General features: G+C 45.7%; 1 protein-coding gene across 6 annotated transcripts in view; it reads left to right on the top strand.

Moving 5' to 3' along the window:
* Nucleotides 1-21,949, top strand: part of Aff3 (ALF transcription elongation factor 3) — a 498,774-nt gene that overhangs the window by 28,211 nt on the left and 448,614 nt on the right. For 5 of the 6 annotated variants that reach the window (XM_075980378.1, XM_075980381.1, XM_075980380.1 and 2 more), the window contains exon 2: nucleotides 9,777-9,911. In XM_075980378.1, the coding sequence (XP_075836493.1) occupies nucleotides 9,859-9,911 (53 nt within the window). In that variant the 5' untranslated portion in view covers nucleotides 9,777-9,858. Of the gene's footprint in view, nucleotides 1-9,553; nucleotides 9,626-9,776; nucleotides 9,912-21,949 lie in introns of those variants that run through there. The other variant, XM_075980379.1, reaches the window with a different exon arrangement.

Below are 21,949 nucleotides of genomic sequence, written 5' to 3' on the forward strand. Positions count from 1 at the left end.
GCAATATAATCAGGAAAGAAAAGAATTTTCAATTATGGAATGATGTCGAGGCTGAGCTCCGAGTTTGCTTGGAGGCCCTTATGATACCAGGCTCCAAGGAGCCAATATCTACCCACTCAGCCAGCAAATAGGTGCAAGGGCAGGAAGGTGTCACCGGGGCTCCTAGATGGAGCAGCTGCTTGGGTGTGTAGCCTTAGCAGTTACAGGGCTGCCACTCAGGAGGACCTTGTCTTAGTTTAAAGCTTGCTGTCAGTATTTTGACATTCTTCATAATTTATGAGTAAGATGCTACATTTTCATTTTGCTGTAGGCTGTGTTAATGAGATGGCCAGCCCTGTGCCTAAGGAAGGGGTTTTCAGACTTTCTGGATTTTACAGCTTAAAACAAAACACATAATAATAATAATAAAAATATAAACAGCCACTTTTCTAATGCTTTTGAAACACTTCCTCTGACTTCTCAGAAGCCGTTTCCTCTTTCAGCTCTGTAGTCTCCAAGGCTCTGGCACCTGAGGGTTCTCTTGCTATGTTGTAGAATCTCTGATGCTTGTTTCCTGTTCACGAACAACGTTTTTGCAACACCCCGGAAAGACTTTCCACCACCTGGCCCCGATGTCTCGTCTCGTCTTGGTGCCGTTTCTTCTCTTCCATTCTCTGTGATGCTGCACTTGGTCTACTCTCACCCATGCCCATCCCACACCCTCAGGCGATGTTCTGATCGCATAGAGCCTTCTCTGTTTTGGGATCCATGGCCTGCTTCTTTCTGGTGTCTGATGTCTGTCATGTGCTTTTCCTTCTGCCTGGAAAAACTCGTCTATCGTTACAGCACTCTGTTCTCATTGGCCTTTATTCCATTTGATCAACCCAGATGTTGGCTTTTATAGTAGAACTCCTCCAAAAAGGATTCCAGTGCTCTCCCACCCATTCTTTCTTCCATGGTACCTTAGACATTCCTGTGCCCAGCAGACTGATATGTACTGTGGGATGCCACGTATGCGGTTTGTTCTCTTTTCACACGCCCTCCCAAATGAGTCAGTTCTTGATTTGGAATACAAATTAGCCAGTCTTCGTACATGGATCCCCCTGAGTGCATGTCCCTCTCTCATCATAGTCTGAATGATGATAACATAACCGAATCTAGCTTCTTTGCTGAGAACACATCTGCCTTACTTATGGTGCTAACCTCGATGATGCTTCTCTGGCTCCATAAATATTTGCTAAATTCAAGGATGAGTAAGTGAGTAAGGGTGTATGGACACGATCCTTCTGACTAAGACTTTTGTTCGTTTATCTTTAACTTCGAATGTCTCCTTATCTTCTTCCTCAACCCATTACTTAACACATCCTAGGCTCTTCATGCTCGTTTGGGAAATCAATATCTGCAATGACTCGTGTGGTCATTGAGCATTCCCTTGGGACCTGACCCCATGCCCTGTGTGCCTGGAAAAGCATCCCTGTAAGTACAGACCTGACTTGGGGCTGCATTCCTCCAGGGGCAACAGCGTTTGCATCTCAGCCAAGACTATCTCTGGTCCAAGTAGATGCGTTTCCCTCTGTGCTCTCCTAAGCCCAAACCAATGCCACATTCGTACAGTTGTGACTGTTTGTACCAAGCAGAGAGAATTACAACAAGCTTTAGAGAAGAGGAGGAACTATGAGAGAACACTGGGGGCTGCCCTCGGAAACCCTGCTTTTGTTGCTCTTTAGCATGGAGCTTTAAGAGAGACTCCTCCTCTATTCACTTCCAACCTCTTCCCATAATCTCCCTCTATTTTCTACTACGCATTGTGGGGCTTCTCCCTGGGGACCATCAGAGTGTCGGGGATCTCCCTCCTCAGTACTTTCCTGCCTCCCTCTCTTCTGGTGAGCATTTTCCTTCTTAGGTCAGCTCCAGCTTCTGTCTGACGCGCTCTTCTCTCAAGAAAGCAAGAAATTGGGATTTCTCTCACTCCGGTGTCCAGCTCTGTTTCTTTGTATGACATCCCCAGGGACTTCTCTCCGCTACAGTACTGAGTAGATCATAGGAACCAATAGACTCAGGATTGTACCGAAGATTGACAGGAGGGCTCCAGGGAGACTGAATGCTGAGCTGCAGTGCTTACTATAGTCTAGTGACGGTCTAGGAAAACTCAGAGAAATCCATGTGCGTCCCATAAACCTAAGGAAAAGTGTGGTCCTAGCCAGGCTGGAACTCTTCAGAAATGGTGGAGGGGGTGTTTTGAGAGAGGCAGCTCCGTATCGTTAGAAATGCTCACCCCAAGGTTGCAGACGCCATTGGTGTGGGGGAGATGTCGAATCCTGTAGGAGGCTAGCCACTAGCTACAGAGAGCTTGCTATGGTTTCTCTTTACTTTCAAGCTTCTGCAATTTCATTATAGGGGTCTAACCCTGTAATGCAGTTTAAATTTCAAAATACTGTACTTAATTAGCTGTTTTTCTAAACTCCTTCTGAAGTAAACGAGCTTCATACAGTGGTAATTAGTTTATTGGTAGAAACAATGGCAAAGTCTGAAGCATGCATATTTTTGTGAATGTGGCAAAAACACAAGAAAGCCTGCCTATTATTATTCCTTCACTGTTTTCCATAACTGGGATCTTTCAGTATCCCTGTGAGGTTGTAACAATAACTTAACCTGGTTAATAAATAATGTGGAAATAAAGAACAACTAATAATAAGGAATATTCCACAAATACTGGAGCCGGATTAATCAGTCTTTGGACAAATGAGCATGCGTTTCTTATTAATTGACATTCTTACAACTGGAATGAGCCCAGAAGGCAAGATCGTATTTAAGGAAGCAATCATCGTCTTTTGTAAGTCACAATTGGCTCTTTGGCACCGTGTTCCTGTTGGGTCACTTGGTAGCCGGGACACTTGGTAGACCTGTACTACAATGTGTGCAGTACACTCAGGGAGTTGTGGCTTCTCTAATCAGTCAGCTACAGTAATCAAAGCATGATCGGAATGACACACCCACACTACAGATATAGGTAGTCAGGTAGTCATAGTTGTCCCAGAAGACAGGACAACCGAAGGAAGACAGAAACATGGAACTGGCAGCCTTTTAACTTCTGATCTGCCAAATTAGCATCTGCTTTGGCTCTTAAAGTCCACAGCAGCTGTTCCTTCTCAAGCCTCAGACTGAGTTCTGGACAGGAAGAAGGAAGTCACCTAGAGGAAAGGGTAGTGTCCATTCCAAGTAGAAGAACAGTCTGGGAAACTGTAGCAAGCATAAACTCACGTCTCATTGGTCAGAATTGTGTCACATGTCCAGTTCTTGGTAAGAAAGACTGGAAGTACAGTGATTTAACTGTATCTAACTGTATCCACCTACAACAGCCAGACTTTCATTCTCCAAACCAGACTTAAGTTTTGGTGTCAAGCAGGAGGACAGATAGGCCAGACAACTGGCAGTGGCTGCCATGCTTGTTTGTGTCTGGCTGTGGTGAGGTAGGCTTTACTCTCAGTTTCTTGAGAAGACTTCCGGTATGGACTCTAAGCTATGGGGGATGCCTCCATTCCAAGGACATTATGAGGGCCTTACACTGCTGCCCTTTTCTCTATTGATATCCCCAAAATACAATTTGAAACATCTCTGGTTTCAGGCTGGGAGCCGTCACTGGCCCCCGGAGGCTGCTTGAGGACCATCACATTTACACCAGCACGTCTCCTGTGCTGAAGGAAGGACTTAGTACCCTCAATCAAGTTGTGACTTCTCTCCCATATTGCGCCCCACCCCCAGGTGGAACCCAAGTCACTTCCTCCTAGACACACTGTTTTTGCTGTCTGTTAACACTCAACAGACAGCCAGGCCATCCTGCTTAGAACAAAACAACACCTTGAGATTGGTTACAGGCCAACGGGAGGTCTTACCTTTAAATAAGAAAAGGTTTATGGCTCTCCTGACACACGTCAGGGAGGCCTGTCTGGCAGAGCTCAGGAGCAACAACTAAAACCAGAAGGCTCGCATTTTAGAACCGTCAAGAGACGAAAACTGACAGAGACAAAGACCATCCAGTCTCTCCTGCTGCAAAGGAAGACTCCTGAGCCCGGAGAGAGTGTGAGAGTCTCACTGATGCTGTGCACAGGCAGATCTCCAAAATGGAGCTGGTGGGAAGGAGAGCCGCAGAGCAGGGTAGAGGGCTTCCTTTGGCTTTTGACTGGGTCTGCATTGCATTCATTATTTAAGCACCTGGGAGCATGGGGATGCTCCGATGCTATAGATAATTAAGGCAAAAGCTACAGGGTGGCATATGGTGTTGTGGCTACCAGATCTGATCCCCAATCTGCCATGCTTTGGTTAGTGACACTTATCTGTTCCTTAGTGTACTCACTCGCAAAGGAAAACCATGGCAACATACCTTATGTGCTTTTGGGAGGATGAGATGGAATTGATATGCAGAACAGGATCCATTGACAGTGGGTAGAGATGCTTGCTCTTGTAGGGCTAGTTATCCACTACCCCAAGCAGGTTCATAGGTCTTGAATCCTGCAAAGCTGTCCGGTGTGCATCTTGAAGAAGCACGCCGAAGAGCCAGCGGAAATGTTATGGTTTAGTCTGGGTGGTTGATTCTTGTTCTTCTCATATCACGAAATGATGGATTCGCCTGCCAACCCGTCAGTGCAACATGAAATACGTGAATTGTGGTAAGAGGTTCACTTTTATGAAAAGATGGTCTTTTCTGTTTGTATTTCCACCCTGAGTAGGAGTGACTGCCTTGGTTTTTCTTTTTTAAAGATATGATAAGCTGAAGCCCCCCCCCCCCGCAATCTTTGTAGCAGCTTATGAAAAACAATAACACCAAAGATGTATATGCATAGAACTATCATGCAAATGAACTTCTGTTTTTAACATTAACAGACTCTAAGTTTGGCAATACTTTAATTCTCTAAAAAGTGCTATGGTAGTTGACCACGTTTTGAAATTGCCTTTGTCTTGTTTGATACTTGAAAGGCATGAAAAATTTCCCTCCACTTCCTCGCCCTCTCCCAGGGGTCATTTCCCCCTCTCTTTTCTTTGCCCTGCTTGCCCTCTGACCTTGCCTAGCTCCGCTGTTTCCACGGACTTCTGAATCTAATTAATGTCTTAGTGGCTATATAAATGAATTATGTAGCCAGGAGGATGTTGGAAACTTTGAAGAAAGTGCATTCCTTAGGGAAAACCTGGTTTTCTTAAAAAAAAAAAAATAATGGAATGCACATTTCCAGGTGGTAGGATGTGAGTACTGTGTAAAACCTCAATCGTACACTCACACTCGATAAATATACGTTGTCTGACAACAGACAAAACCTTAGAAGCATCCGATTTGACATCTGGGCAATTCTCAGCCATTGTGGAAGGTGGCTGAGCGGACATATATGTTGCCATCCCAAACTGGCTTCAGCCACCTGACTAGGGTATTGGCTTCCCTCCCCCTTCCCTTTTCCAGTCAATTTACAACCGTTCGCAGGGAGTATGCTCTCAGAGGATCTCTGAAATGGCCCTGGCTGTCCGTGACCCAGAATATTCTACAAAACTCTATACAGCAGGAAAGTAAGGAGGAAGGGCCATAGTGGAGTTCTTAACTAGAGGGTACTGTCAGGGAGCCCAAGGCAGAGATGGTCCCTATGCCCCATGTTTCCATGGAAACATAGGAGGAGTGATGACAGCCAGCACAGCCGCACCATCTGCTCAGGACCTGGAGAATAAGGGAGAAAAAATAGAAAGGTACCTTGGATAGCCCAGCCACCTCTGAGCTACCTATGAAGAGGAAAGGAAAGGCCTGAGGACACTGGAGCTCTGGGCTAGATTTAAAAATCTATTCTGTCCTGGGGCTTGACATATTAACATCTAATTTGCAAGCAAAAAGCCTGGAGGGGTTATTTGCAAATCCTAGATATAGTTACAAATACCCTGGAAGCCTCTGGAAGGAGAAGCTGACTGAGTGAGGTATCTGCAGTTTCCCTGGATGAGGAAAGACTGGTGTTGTGAGAAGTGATGGGAGAGGAGAGGGAGGACAGGCTGGAGAGCTTGAGGAGGCTCCCGTCATCTTCTAGGAAGGCCATCCACAGACCTAGCTCGTTTCCAGAGGAATGGCAGGATTATGATGACAATGATAATGATGTTGATGATGATGATGGTGGTGTGTGTGTGTGTGTGTGTGTGTGTGTGTGAGAGAGAGAGAGAGAGAGAGAGAGAGAGAGAGAGAGAGAGAGAGAGATATTTTGAGAGATTTTGATTGTACTGCTTCCCCAAAGCCATCTCTGAGTTCCAGTCATGTCTTGAAAATGTCATGAATTGATAATGTTAGGCCAAGTTTCTCTTGGTTCTTAAGCAAGGAAAGCTCAGGGAGGTGCTATAGATTTGCCTCTAGGTGCATACAAGAGGCTTCCAGTTCCAGGGGAGCAGGATGAGGATGAAGTCCTTGCCAACAGCATGTGTGTGCACTGTGTTGAGCAGGATCCATTTCTTACTCACGTTATTTTGTGGATTTAGCACAAATCAGCCAACCAAAAAACCAGCCAGCCTTCCAGGGTGGGAAACCGGGCAGTCCTTTCTCAGTGGCCCTCTCATACGCTGGTGGTTCCCTTCAGCTCCCAATAGGACAAGTTGCTTCTCCCTCAGGAGAAAAGCCCCTTGGGTGTTCAGGATATACAAAGGCTACAACAGTTTCAATTATTATTATTATTATTAAATTTAGGCAGTCCTTTGCTTTCCAAAATTACAAAAACAAACATGACAAAACCCAAGCAAAGAAAAGCCCCCAAACCTTCGAACAAAACAAAAACTCACCAAAACTCCAAACCAAATGCAGCAGCAGTAGCAACAACAACAACTCAACAAATCCAAACCCCTTGACCTTTAGTTCCGGCATTCCAATTCTAGAGTGTACCAGTATCTCACATCTTTTCTCTCCCTTCCCCCTTTCCTTCCCTACCTTTTTGTCTTCTTTGTCTCAAGGTTTAAATTTTGACTAGTCTAGGTGCTTGATTTGGTTCAGACACTCAACGGCTCCATAAAGTATAAAATAGTAAATTCTTCCAATCAAGAGTCTCATTAACTCGTCTATATTTTACTAGGGAAAAGTATTCATTTTCAATTTATTTCCATCATAGCGTAGGCCAAAAAAAAAAAAAAAAACAACAACAACCAGTATCTACAACAACATTTTGGGCTTCTTCCAAAGCCCCCATTCTCCAAGTGGGTTCTAGTCACAGAAACATCCACCGGAAATAAAATACTAATGCATCTGTCCTCCAGTTAAAGTTCCCAAACAGAAAATACATTATTTGTGAAGAAACATTTAAAACGTACCCACAGTGAAATTACTTTAGGCTCAAGTACACTTAAATGTAAACATCGGGCCCCAGAGTTGAAATTCAAATATACATCAGTCAGTTGCTACATAGCTTTTTTTGGAGAGACCTTTTATGAATAAACCTCCTTTCCAGGCTCTAAACCCTCTTACTTTCTTGCCTTTTCTGGGACCTATTTATCTTCAGTGACTGTATCCTGAACCTCTACCACGGCATGGGACCCGCAGTAAACATGGTTCTGTTTGTTCTTCAGCGGCCTCTTTTGTATAAACAGATGTGGTGGGAAGGGAAGGGAAGCCAGATCCCTGTGAGGGGCGGAGGTCTCCTTTCTGGAGAAGACTCCCAGCTGCAGCCAGGAGCCCAAGGAACAGGACACATTTCTTGTTCAGGCCTTGGAACTTGCAGTTCTTCCAGACAGGGGCCGTTCCCCTCTCGCTCTCCTCCACCCTCCATCCCCAGCCTTTGTTCCTGGGAAGGCTGTCTCCATGTGATGTCTATAGCTCACTTTTGCCAGAGCAAACATTTCCAAGAGGGCTTATGCTAAGTAGGTATCTGTAAGGCAGATTTCCCCCCTTTTCTCCAAATACACTGTAGACTAAGATTTTGGACTCCAGCCCTTCACACCTGTACTTTTTCCTATATTCATATTCCCTTTGTTCTTTTGTAGCCTTCGACTAAACGGGGGAGGGGGGTAAAGGAGGGAAGTTGTTGGCTTGTAAAATAACAATTCCATTCCTCCGGACTCATTTGATGCAGACTCTGCCTTCATTTAGAAACGATTGATATTTTCGCATTCTTTCTGGATGTTAATAAAGGAAGAACTATTTATTCCAAAGCTGGGGGAAGAAAAGGATAGGACCGAAAGCTTTGTGGTCCAGTTTCAGACAGGAAAGAACTCGAAGTGGCCTTTTGACTTTCTATCTGTGACCAGAACTTCGTTAATTCTCCTTCAGGTGTGGGTGAAGTCAAGAAGGGGTGCTCCTAGGTTGATTTCTATCAAAGGGGCTAAATTTTTTGGCGGCCCCACACGGTGGCTCTTCTTGTCTAGAAAAGGAACAAAGGGCGACACACTGCAAAAGCCTCCCCGAAGCATGCGGGTTTGGTGTAAGCAGTGAGCTTTACTTAGTGCCGCTCTCTCCAGGAATTCTGGGGAATCCGGAACCCAGAAGCTGTAGCTAAGAGCAGGGGAGAGCCCCCCCCCCCCCGCGCCCCCGCATGGATTCCTCATTTTAGAGCAGAAGCGTAGAGTTGACTATAGATCCTCTCTACATTCACACTTCCCACTCTCAAAGTGTATATAATAATGAGCGAGAGGGGAACATTCTTTCAAACCAAGGGAGTAATAATAGCAAGGGCTTGGTTTTTTTTTTTATAAGCCACAGTGGTACTTTATCATCTTTCCAGCTGACAATCTGCCACTCTGCAGACAGGAGAGGCGGCGGGAAGTTTGTAGTGGAAACCCAGAGGCCTTTCCAGTATGAAATAAAAAGAAAGGAGGCTGGTTTCCAGGGACCGGTCAACTGAGAAGTAGCGGGATACCCTGCTCTCCCCCCAACACCCCCGAGGCCAAACTGCAGCTGAGAGCAGGTCTTCTTGGAAGAAGCTTCCTTCCCGCTTCCTCTTTTATTTCACTTAAGTTACTGGCTCCAGATATTTGAAACGATTTGTTTTCGGCGCTGCCGTGGGCTGCACAGTTAACTCTCACCGCGCCTGGGGCGGCCAGGGCATTTCCTTCCCAGCATCCATCCACCCCAGGTCTGCAAAGCTGCACACCACTCGAGGCAGCGCCCCGCCGGTTCCGCTTAATTCGCGAAGGCCAAGGAAGTACTCGCAGGACCCAGGGCGAGGGCGAGAGGCAAGCGGCTGCGGCAGGCCGGCCCCGGCTCCGCAGAGCATCCCTCCTCGCCGTCCCCTCCCTCTCGCAGGACGTCCCCTGCAACCCTTGGGGCTGCCGAGGGTCACGAGAGATGGAGGGGCGCGGGTGAGGGCGAGCCGGAGGCCGGCGGCAGGGCAAGAGAGAGGGCGCGGGACCCCGAGGAGCCGCACGGGGAGCTCGGGGAGCGCAGGGGCGCGCGGGGCGGGCGCGGCGCGGGGCTCACGACGCGCGCGCGCCTCGGCCTCGCCCGCGCACACGCGCCTCCCGGAGGAGAAAGAGGCGGGCGGGCGCAGAGCACCGCGCCGGCGGCTGCAGCGGGCCGGGCCGCCGCGAGGGAGGGGCGGAGGGGCGGAGGGGCGGAGGGGCTGAGGGGCGGGCGCAGGCCGGGAGGGGGCGGCGGCGCGTCGAGCTCACGGCTCTCAGCGAGTGTGCCTGCGCGCGAGCCGGCGAGCGGGTGAGTGCGCCGGCCGCTGCCACACGCCGGGCCGGCCGGGAGTCGGGGGCCGCGGGGGTACCAGGCGCTGCGAGCCGGGGAAGGGTGGCGGGCGGGCGGCGGCGGCTCGGGAGCGGCTGGGATGCACCTTAGCGGGCGCCTTTCGTTGCAGCGCGCGGGCGGCCCGAGCCTTGGCGGCGGTAGCGGCGGCGGACACAGCAGCGGCTGCGGCGGCGGTGCTGACACCTCCCACCATGGACAGCTTCGACTTAGCCCTGCTCCAGGAATGGGACCTCGAGTCGCTGTGGTAAGTCCCGGTGCTGGATGCTCGGAGAGCCGCGGCGGCCCCGCGCGCCCTCACCTGGGCCGGGACGCCGGGTGCCCGCCGCCGTGGGGGTGGGGTGGGTCGGGGGCGCCCGCCTAGCCGGCTCCTTGCAGCCTTGGCGGGCTGGATGCACGGCCGCCTTCCCGTCAATTTGTCGGTCTCCCTCCCTGTCCCCTCCCCTCGGTGCTGCCTGCGCCAGCTCAAGGGGCCGGTGGTCTGGGTGCCAGAGGAGGAGCGCAGCGGTGGAGGGAAAAAGAAGCGATTTTTAGAACGTGTCACTGATGCCCAAGAACCCGTCCCTCATCCCGCAGCCCCTCTCAGCTCCTTTCCTTTGGATTGTGCTCCTTCCAGCTCTCTGAGAACCTCAGGCTCACCCCTGTGACCCCCTAGAGTTGGTACCGCTGCGAAGTGCTTTGAGAGGATGCTCTCTAGCCTGTTCCCTGCATGCCCCGAGTCTTGGCGCCTGCATCCTCCCTCCGTTCGCCCTACCCACTCCCACTCGAGATGGAAAAGTGAACACCCGGGGCAGGAGGCTAGTGTGTCTCCGTACCCGAATTCCAGAGGCCTTGGCCCAGGGAGACTCGTTTCCCGGAGATTCACAATCCCTTTGCACCTTTTCTTCACACCTTCCCAGGACTGAACTCCTCATCACTCCTCACCCCTGTTCCTTTTTGCCAAGCTCAAAGCCGGCAGCCTGGAATGCACTTGGGGTCCCGATTCTTGGAATGCTCACATTGGGGAGCTTCTGTAGGTAAATCACAGGTAGAAGCAACTGAATTCCAGTTGCAGTTGTCTGAAAAAAAAATCTCATTGGCTGCTTCAGCATCCCTCACATTGCCCCCCACCCTCTTAAATGTTTCCAACTAGCCCTATTCAGGTGGTAAAATTACTGCTTGTATATTCCTGGAGGAACTTGTGTTATGTTTAATATTTACGGGGATGAACATCTGCTGGAACAAGCATATTAACTGCTCTCTGTTCTGCCTCTGGTAATCGCTGATTGTGGAGCGGTTTCCTTCTTTTTAATTCAGTAAAGAGTTCACATGTGTCTAAAACTGCAAGTGGTGTGCACATGAATATGCAGTGCACAATTTTAAAGCTAAACTGCTTTATGATTTATGGCTCATACATCGATGGTATGTGGCCATGTGGCTCTTTTCAGTGATTTAGGCTCGCGGTGACTTTTATTTTCCTAAAGACAGGTGTGACAAAATCAACTAGACACAAAGCTTGCGCATTATCGGGCCGTTTCTTATAAAAGATCCGATGGTGACTCCAGCTTGCTCTGCATAATGCTAGCGCCTATAAAACACACGAGGATGGGCTCTAATGCAATAAAACTTGTATATATTACACTGGCAACTTCAAAGAGCTAGTGTAGAGAGAATATGGAACATGTTATTACTCTATAAAAGTTGCTAATTACTGTGTTGCTGTTCCTGGGGTTATTTCAGCCTTTCATTTACAGATAGCTATTATTTTACAGGTTTACCTTTTGAAATGTTGGTTTCTGGCACGAATTCAATAGCTTTCCAGATAACAGCTGTCTTTTAAAGACGACTTTTGCTTTTTTAAAATCTAGGCAGGCTTGTAGTCAAAGGGAAGAACTTACTGTTTTGAGATACTTTTTTTTTTGCTGCTCACCCGTTTTCTGGTTCAAATTGAACTCCCGTAGGTGTTTATAAGTTGTATTTTGAGATGATCAGTGATAACCCGTAGACCTTTTGGAGTGAGGGCTCGAGCTGTGTCTTTCAGTCCCCGGCAAATGACCCAGAACACTGTCACAGAATTTCTGCTGAATTGACCTGAACTTTATCTCATCTAAATTGTTGTTATTTATTTGTTTTTTCTTTATTTTGATTTATTTTGAGACGCGATCTCTCAACGTAGCCCAGGCTGTCTTGGAACTTGCTTTGTAGAATGGGCTGGCCTCGAACTACACAGATCAGTTTACCCGTTTCACCAGTGTTAGCATTAAAGGCATATACTACCGCTTGAAAGCACATGTAAAGCTGTTGTATACTCCAATATGTATACATTTTTATGACCTGTGAAAGCACATAGGATGTCTTGACTGTTGACAGTAGAACGGTTTGGCTTAAGAGAGTGTTTAATTTTGCGGATATAGACTTTACATTTACAAAAGCTTACCTTCAGGTAAAGTTAAAGATAAGCCAAACTATTTGAGTGTACATTTCAAACGTGTTGGACATTTTCTTAGTTATGGATCACTTTTTGCATGGCATTTCTAACTCAGTTTTAGGATTTATTAAAAATTTTATGTTTATAGTTTACTTTTAAGTTCCCGAGTGATCAAAAATTAAAAAAGTCTTTCTATCTCTCGCTCTCTCCTTCCCTTTCTCCCCCTCCTGTTTGATTTTTGAGAGATGGTCTTGGTGTGCAAACCAGGATGGCTTCCAACTCAAGGCAATCTTCCTGGCTCAGCCTGCTGAGTTCTGGGGTAACAGACAGGCATCACTCACACCTAGTGTATTTGATTACTTTCTGTGTGTCTGATATTTTCATATTTTCTTGTTTGAATCTGATAATATCTCAGAAGTGGTAAGTGATAGTACTCTCATTTTGTAGATGAGAAAATAGATTTTAACGGTTTGGTAACTATAGTGAGATAAAAAATGACAGCAGATATTTCAAAACTGATATTTACCAAGCACTATCACTTATCAGTGACACGTACATCATATGTTTTAGCTCATTTTTTCTTCAACAAGAAACTTGCAAAATAAGTACTGCTGTTGGTCTTTTTCTTTTCTTTTTTCCAGACAGGGAAATTGAAGATGGAGCAATCAGGTAGCTTGCCCGAGTTCACACAGTTCAGACTTGATTAAGAATTAGCTTGAAGGCCCACTTTTCTGGTATCAATCCTATGCATTTTTCAGAATACTGCAAATTCCAAGTGATGAAGAGAGGCTTTCAAAAGAATTACAAAGTAAGACCTTGACGATTTCAAGTTAAATTTGTGTCAAAATATTAAAAGAGAAGGCCAGAACCTTAGATGGTATTGATCTTAAAAAACAAAACAAAACAAAAACAAAAACAAAAAACCTGAAAACAGAATACTATGAGTTAGGAACTTATGCCTGTTAATTAACTTGTGAAAAGAGATATAAATTTTAAATAAATACCACTGGGTACTTTCTTTCATCATAGACCCCCCCCCCAAAGAAACACCTGTCTGTGAAGAGAGGAGTAGCAGGTTAATAGCAAGATACTCTTGCTATCTATTTATTTGCTTGTTTGTTTCTTTATTTATTCAGTTTGGTTTTTCCGAGACTGACATTTTCTGTATAACAGCCCTACCTGTTTTGAAACTAGCTCTGTAGAACAGGCTGGCCTCCGAACTCAGAGAGATTTGCCTGCCTCTGCCTTCTGAGTGCTAGGATTAAAGGTGTGTGCCAAACCCCTCCCCCTGGGAAGATACTCTTATTTATTTTGATACATTAACAACTTTTTCTAGTTAGCCAAAATCATCTCATGATGCCTAGGCTCTGCTTGTTTAAAAAAATACACAGTATAGGTAATTTCACTTTGATCACTAAAAAGTAGCTCTTGAGACCCCCTCCCAGCCTTTGTTCAAGATGATACTATGTCAGCTCTCCTCCAAAGGCAACCTTTTAAAAAATATAAAAGTAATAAAAATAATAATAATGAAAAGACTCAGTTTTTGCCTTTGCCTCCTCTACCACCCAGCCTAGTCCCAAATACAGACTCTTTTGACTCCCTAGTCTAAAACTAGACAACAACATGTACAACCCATGTTTTACCCAACTTTGTACCCACTAGGAGTCACCATGAGATGGTTTGGGCAAATGAGGAAAACTTTCCAAAACCAGCTCATATTTGCTCTTCCCTAAATACGAACACCTTTCATTACTAGGGAGAAAGCTGATCAAGATTGAAATATTAAGTATTAAGAGCTTGCCTATTACTCACGCTGTGTCTTACCCCACAAACTTCACGTAAGCCAGCATTCCTATTCCTCTCTTCACACAGGCACTCCACACCACCTCAAATCCAAACCTCTGACATTGTAACACACAGGGCAGATGGCCCAGCAGTCAACAATGTTTATTTTTCTTTCCATGACCTGAGTTCAGTTCCCAGCACCCACACAAGGCAGCTCATATAACTTTGTATCGCCAGCTCTAGAGGATCCATTGCCCTCTGCATGGGCATTTGCAGCATATACCCGCATAGATACATCCACATAAATAAAACTTAAAAAAGGCAAAAGAAATCGTAATGCATGGGTTGCTTCATATTCATCAGCATGGCCGATCCAGTAGATGTTCACAAAGTAGGCATTACTATTGGAGAGATACCACAGGCTTTTGAATGTTTTGGACTGAGACCATTGACAAACAAGTTTAACACTGAAATTGAAACTAAATGTGTACTCTGGTAAACCTGAGTACATGTAACTGAAATAGGGGTGCTAGGAGATACCATTTATCCTAAGTGTGATACAGTCTGATATCTTCTAATGTATTTTTTCTTTTTAAAACTTTCTCATTCATGGGTTGAAGCCTGCAATTTGAGACCCCCTTTATAAGGGATACAAAGGAGAGGGTCTTTTAGGAGTTTACATAAATATCACAAATACAAAGCAGATAGTGCCCGCTGGAGGGGGCATGGGCACATCCTGTTGAGAGTAAACTATGCATCGCTTCGTGGCGCTGAAATACATCTTGAGGAAGTAGAATTTCAAGGAGGAAATAGAAGGGAAGAGAATCCATGTGGAAGGAATAGGGCAAATAGACATACGGAGTGTGGTGTTTATTTGAAGAAAAAGCTACTATCTGGGGAAGGATGAGGAACATTGCACTCCTGTCATTGTTGCCAGAGGAGGCAGGAGTAGGCCGCAGCACCATAATGTCTTAAGGGCACTTCCAATGGCCAAGCAATGCTCTTGACTTTTCAGATCACTTCCCAGGAAACAAGCCTGGGGCAGGCTTCCACAAGGCTCTTTAGGGTTCCCAGGCTTTGCATATGTCAGGCGACTCTTGAAACTTCTTGGCACTCAAGGTTCCTGGATATTTTTTTTTTCATTTTGAGGCTTCTTTTTTTACATTTTGAGGCTTCTCTCTGTGGCTTTCTCTCCCCTTGCACACGCCTTTAATCACAGCACTCGGGCGGCAGAGGCAGGCGGATCTCCGTGGTATTGAGGCCAGCCTGGCCTACAGAGCTCCTGTTAAGACACGCTTCAAAGCTACACAGAGAAACCATGTCTCAAAAACCCAACAGACAAACATGGCCCTCGAGGCAGGATGGGAATGCCAAGCCCAGGCATCCTGAGTTTCCTGGAGCTGATTGACCTTTACTCTCATTGGCTAAAAGTGACGATGTAATCTATGGAGGAGTCTTTCATTGGTTAAAAGCATTTGTGCGAGCCTGCCCTGAGCATGGAGATGGGGGGTGGAGGGAATGAGGGGCCTCAACAGGCTCTAGGGTGAAATTGTTTTCAGAGATTCCTGCCTCCGAAATTGTGCTTGGCAGTGTGGAGGAAGCAGGAAGGAGAGCACGGACCACTCTTGTTTAGTGACTGGCAGCCACTCGGGGGAGGGGGGGTATCTGTGTGTGGCATAGATTGAGGAAAGCAAGGTGGGGAGGCTGGTTAGTTCAGGATGTGAAGCTGATGAGTGCTGGCATGGGAGACAGGGATGTGGGGATAAAGGAAAGGATGCGCATTGGATGCCTTTGGGTTTTAATCAGATGCCTTTTGATGACAATGAAGATGCTATTACGTGTGAGGAAACGGTTGCTTCCTGTGTTCCAGATTCTCCTTTGTGGAATGTAGGAGGGTTATAAAATGCTAAGGATCTATTTTGGGAGAATGTCCCTGTGAGCCAGAATGTCTAATCAATGACACTTCAGATTAGCAACTCAACAGGCCTTTCTGCGTAATATAGGTTAAAATAACAGTCAAGTTATGAACAGCAAATCCATTTCTCAGTATGAAGTACTAGATTATTTTATGCTTAAATAGGATTTCGAAATTTGGAATAGATTTGTCTAGGTTTTGTTTCGGGGGGAAGAAAGCCTGGGTGGCAAAATTAAGGCAATAAAAGAACACAATATCATTTTATATAAAGTAATATTTCCTTCTTTCATTTCCAAGCAAAACATCCATAAAATTTGCTTTCAACATTGGCTGATCCCTTTTGTCTAGAAATGTAATTGGAGATTTTGAATTCAACTAGCTTCAGTCTTGCTTTCTGTTTGGCCCTTGACAGGCAACTCAGTACCCCCCACCCCAGTCTAAGTCCTGGCTTAATCACTTAAAACAAAATGACAGTGCTTATTCTGGCCTACCTCATACAGATATGATGTTAAGTAGTAAAAGCGTGAGTTACTCTGACTCTGTGAGTGCCAAGTATGGCTCGTTTAGACCCTTTGCTTCCTTAAATTGTCTTTTCTTTTTATAAACAAACATATAGAGAGACCACATGGGGTTTGCTTCAGCTGTGTGTGTGGTACACAGTTCTTTGCTTGGCATTGGAACCCAGACACGTACTTGAGTGGGGATTAGGTTTTCTTGGTTGTGCATCATAGTCTAGCAAATAAAAATGGTTTGCACTAGCAACTTTTTAAGACGTACGAACCATTACATAATCTCTGACTATATTGTATTACCATTACATCACATGACTTCATTTGGCACTGTGGGTCTCAGTACATTATGTCAGGCTAATCATAACTTAGGTGCATTAGAAATGAAACCCACAGTTATAGCAGGCCACGAGGATACCACACCACCTAAGAAGTGAGATGAGTTTTCATCTAAAATCACTCACACGTGGGATGTTCTAGGGGGTTTTGGGTGTCTGAAGGTGGTACAGTAGCTGTATGTGCGGGTGGGTGGGGGTTTGTTCTGGGTTGGCTATGCCCCAGAGTATTGTGTGAGCATTGATCAGGGATGTGGTTGCCTGTCATAGGGGAAAGGCATTCCTGGATAAGTGGGCCCGCAGTGGTGGGCTATCCCCGTGACTCTGTGCTGATTGTTTTTTATCAGCTTGACCCAACTTGGATGGGCGGGAACTCCAGTCCAAGGAATGTTTTCATTAGACTGGCCTGCAGGCATGTCTGTGTATCATTTTTTTTAAGATTTATTTATTTATTATGTATACAACATTCTGCCTCGATGTATGCCCGCATGCCAGAGGAGGGCACCAGATCTCAGTACAGATGGTTGTGAGCCACCATGTGGTCGCTGGGAATTGAACTCAGGACCTCTGGAAGAGCAGCCAGTGCTCCTAACCTTTGAGCCATCTCTCCAGCCCTGTGTATCATTTTCTTAACTAATGATCGATGTGGGAGGGTCCAGTCCAGTGTGGGCACTGGATAGCCGATAGAAGAGAGCAAGCTGAGCAAGCCACGGATAGCAGGCCAGGAAGCAGTGTTCTTCTGTGGTCTCTGTGTCAATTCTTACTTCCAGGTTCCTGCCTCTAGGTTCCTGCCTCAGTTCCCCTTCATGATGGGCTGTAGCCCGTAAGCCCTTTCCGCCCCAAGTTGCTCTTGGTAATGGTATTTATCACAGCGACAGAGCCGCACATTAGGACAGACTCCTTCCAGCTGCTAACATCTGAGCCCCTTCTCATTCCTGGGAAGCTGGAGTCAAAGCATGCAGAAGGCATTAATTGTATTCACGTGGGTATCTCCCCCACTGCAGTCTCCCTACTGACAGGTGGAGAACGCCAGGGGGAGACTTAAACTTCTTCCTATAATTTCTCCCCAGGAGGCTCATTGTTAGTGGAGGTAAACAAAAATGGCTCTAATTTGGAGACCACACTAACGTTTCCACTCTCAGTTATGTGCTTACCTTGATACTGAAAATAATTTTATTTTTGTTTTTTTATGGGCAGGAAATTAGTTTTCAGAAACCCCCTGGGGGTTGTAATGTGAGCCTGTTAGTCTTAGTTAAATTTTTCTTGTCATACCTGTGCTGTTTACCTCAGTTATGAAGTGACAGACAAATTTTCTGTCAGTGTTCATTGAAATGTTAATTAGCTCCCTGACAGTTAGATAGAAAAATGCTTTCCTGGAGTAGATCAGCTCCAATTCAGAGAAATAATCTGTTTTTGTTTTCAAATTGGAAAAACACATTTTTTTTTCCTTTAGAGGAATTAAAGAGCAAGGCCATAGAAAGCCGTTCTGAGAGTAGAGGTTAGCGCACTTAGTAGACATCCAGGGAATGCTCCCGAACTTTAATGGGTATCCAGATAGCCCAGGGATCTTGTTAAAATACAGATTTTAATTTAATAGGACCAAGGTGGGGCCGTGGGTTTACATTTCTGATGAGTTCTTGGGTAATGATGCTTCGTCACGGAACAGCCATTGACTTGCAAGGCCCGAAAGCATGCCTTTGAAGACATGCCCTTTCAGAAGACTTCACATTCTCTTTCCAGCTGGGGGAGACTTGCATAGTAACATCCCGATGCTGGGAGGTTAGTTAGAGGCAGCGTTTGTTTTTATCACTGTGTCTTTTTAAAATACTATTCTGATGAATGAGGGGGTGGTTATTTATATCCTAGTGGGGACATAGTAGGAAATAAACATAAAACCTGAGCAAACACAATTTGTAATAAATAGACCGATCCCATTTTATAGCCTTTCAGTCCTTGTCATTTCTCCTAGATCAGCTACCGCCGCTGCATCTGAAGGGAGTATTGAGACGGTCCTCAGACCTCTTGGATCTGTGGGGACACGTCCTGGGTGCCCAGAATGGATATCAGATGTCCTCATTCTTTTTCATCCATTCTGCCTTTGGGAGGAAAGGGTGGAGACAGGAGCTTACAGGGTAGCCACAGTTTACAGAATTGTTGTCCTACTTGGTGGCCGTAGCCCTAAATTATGGCTTTCCCAGTGTCCTTGGAGAAATCTCCTCTCAAGCTCCTTGGGAGCCAAGGGTAGGATTTAGATTCCCCAGTCAGGGACCTTCTGTAGCAGTGTGACCAGATATGCTCCTCTCTGCCATTCCTGGATAACCATGGATCAGTTAGGTGGGGGAAACTTCACTACCGTTTTCTTGTTTAACCCAACCTTATTGCAATAGAAAAATAAGCATCTATGGGGCTAATGAAACACAGCATAGCTAGCTTTGCATATTCTATGAGGTCTGTGGGAAGGTCATTGGCTGTATTTTATTAATGAGGATGTGCTCATACATGTGAACACACATATGCGCCCCCCCCACTTCCATTCTCGGACTAAGATAGAATGTAAGCAATTTAATGTTTCAGATTTGAAAAAGAAAAATGGCTTTGGGGACAGTGGGGCAAATTTAAATCTGTGGCCTTAGGGCTTGCAAATTGGTGAAGGTAACACTTGCAGGAAGTATTTAGTGTCGTTGGAGCTATGAATGTTATTCGTACTCTTTGCACGCATGGTATTTATTACCTAGCATGTCACAGGCCGTTGATGTAACTGATTTGGTGTAATCATATCTTGAGCATGCAGCATTATTTTCTTCTAATGTACCTTGTTTATATTGTGAGGAGCAGCAAAGGAGACTGTTGTGCATAGAGTAGGTACATGTTAAGGTGATCAGGTTTGTAGTTACTGATCTGGCCTGGGTTTGTGTCTTCTAACAAGTTGTATCTGGGTATTAATATGTAATACAGATAATGGGGTAGTTGGTCATATAGACAGTCTCCAAGTATAACTAAATAAAAGACATTTTTAGACTCAGAGCTTTGTTCTGTTAGGTCAGGAGAGCCTTAAGAAGAAAATAAGCTAACAGAGACCAGCTGGGTGCCATTACACAGCCTGTTGACTCAAACCCTTGCTTTGGCTGTGAGCGCAGGGCCTAACTTGCTTATCTTCCCATTACCATATCCCATGGGATGGAGGCAGCCTTTGTCCATGGGATGGAAGCAGCCTGTGTCATTTCTTGGAACTTTGGATGTGTAAAGTGTGGGTAGATCTTGAGGACTTGAACTCAGCCTGAGGAGCAGGCATCCCCATCGTGCCAGCTCATCCCCAAACTGCCAACTCTGTGGTTACCTACAGAGAGACTCTGTGTTCCGAATCCAGTTGGTAGACAGACCTTGCTAGACTTTCCATGTCTCCCCAGGATGCTGAGACTTTGGTCCTTTCACTTTCTGAAATGCCCCTCTCCTGCCCTTGCTGGGAGGTAGAAACAAGAACTCAAGCTAAGGCAAGACTTGCCATTGCAGACCCTCCTAAAAGAATATGCGTGCTAGGTGTCTTCTAGGAAATGAGCTACACTGTCCCCTTAAATGGGACCACTGCATCATTCAGCCAACCTGAATGAATGCCTTCTCCCTGGGGTTAACAATTCATGTCTGTAGACTGGTTATAGTCCCAGCCCTCTGACCTGGAACGTAGCCTGTGACCCATCTGTGCTGCCTGGTTCCAGGTTCCAACGGTACAGCTGAAGTTAGTAGAGCTACGTGGGAGAGTTCACTTCCAAGCTGCCTGCCAAGCTTGCTGAGTCCTTCCCTGAAGCATGGCCATAACCCACGAGGCCAGGTTATCTTGTGGCATAAGGACTGTCTGTCTGTCTGTCTATTTTTATTCTATTTATTTATTTATTTATTTGTCTGTCTGTTTATTTATTTATTTTGGATTTTCGAGACAGGGTTTCTCTGTAGCTTTTGGTTCCTGTCCTGGAACTAGCTCTTGTAGACCAGGCTGGCCTCGAACTCAACAGAGATCCGCCTGCCTCTGCCTCCCGAGTGCTGGGATTAAAGGCTTGCGCCACCACCGCCGGGCTCTGTTTATTTATTTATTTGGTTTTTCAAGACAGGGTTTCTCTGTGTAGCTTTAGAGCTTGCCAGTCCTGGAACTCGCTCTGTAGACCAGGATCCAGGCTGGCCTTGAACTCACAGAGATCCACCTGCCTCTGCCTTCTGAATGCTAGGATTAAAGGCGTGTGCCACCACCGCCCAGCCTTTCCTTCCTTTTTTAAATAAGTAGAATTTCCTTTGGTAGGAACCGAATACCATTTTTTTTTTCTGGGAAAGCTGTTGAGTTTTATTTACAACCCAGTTGCCTCCTTCCCCTGATTTAAAGCTCTAATGTGGAGTACCAGGTTCCAATTGCCGATAGAAAATATTTGGAGAGGCAGTTGGTTGGTCTTGGGGGCAGATGAATAAGAACAATGTATAAGGACACATCCTTGAAGAGGCCATGATGAAACAAACCTATTACTTTGTATTCTAACCTAAAAGTGGGGGGGCATAAATATTTATAGTATGGAAGGAAACTAGTGTTTCAGTTTCTAATATTTAGATAATCAGTTATGTAATTGATTTATAGTCTTTTCCTTTCTTATATCCCTCAGTAAGATAAAAGCCATATTTTAGAACCCTAAGATATTATACCTAATAATGCAGCACAGTATGAGGGCCTCTCAGCAGCTCTTTGTAGCATTCTTTCTCTAGGTCTCTAGGTTTCTGGGTTGCGACAAGCTGCCTCTGGTACAGCCAGACACAGAAGTATGAATGGATCTAATTTCTAGTTCATGATGTGTTTATTCTTTAGCTTGGAACAATTTTTGAAATTACCTGCCTGATGTCTTGGGATATTTAAAAGGCGGTACCATTTAGGGATGTTGTCTTGGAATGAGTGACAACCGGTGGATCTTAGAGGAAGAATCAGGGCAGAGGGTTATAGTAGGTACTGTGATGTCAGCAAAGGCAGAGGGGAGCAGCAGGCAGTAATGGTGCTTGGTGAAGGTGAGTTAGATTTGAAGAAGCTGGAAATGACGTGGGGACTAGTTCCAGAAGGACCTTGCATGGCATCCTAAGGAACATTTTCTTGTAGATGGTCAACCATGGAGGTCAATGAGCAGGTAAATACAATGGTTGCTATTTGCATGATTGTATTTCTAGAAAGGCATGGTACATGGATGAGTCAGTCTTGTGAAGGGGGCCATGTCTGGAGAGTCAAGAGGTCAGCATGGAGGACAGGGAGGAAGGAGAGTGTAGAGAGACATTTAGATGGCATTGTCAGAACCCGAGGGTGGACTGGATTGG

The sequence above is a fragment of the Microtus pennsylvanicus genome, chromosome 7 (genome assembly GCF_037038515.1).
Source record: "Microtus pennsylvanicus isolate mMicPen1 chromosome 7, mMicPen1.hap1, whole genome shotgun sequence".
Lineage (NCBI taxonomy): Eukaryota > Metazoa > Chordata > Mammalia > Rodentia > Cricetidae > Microtus > Microtus pennsylvanicus.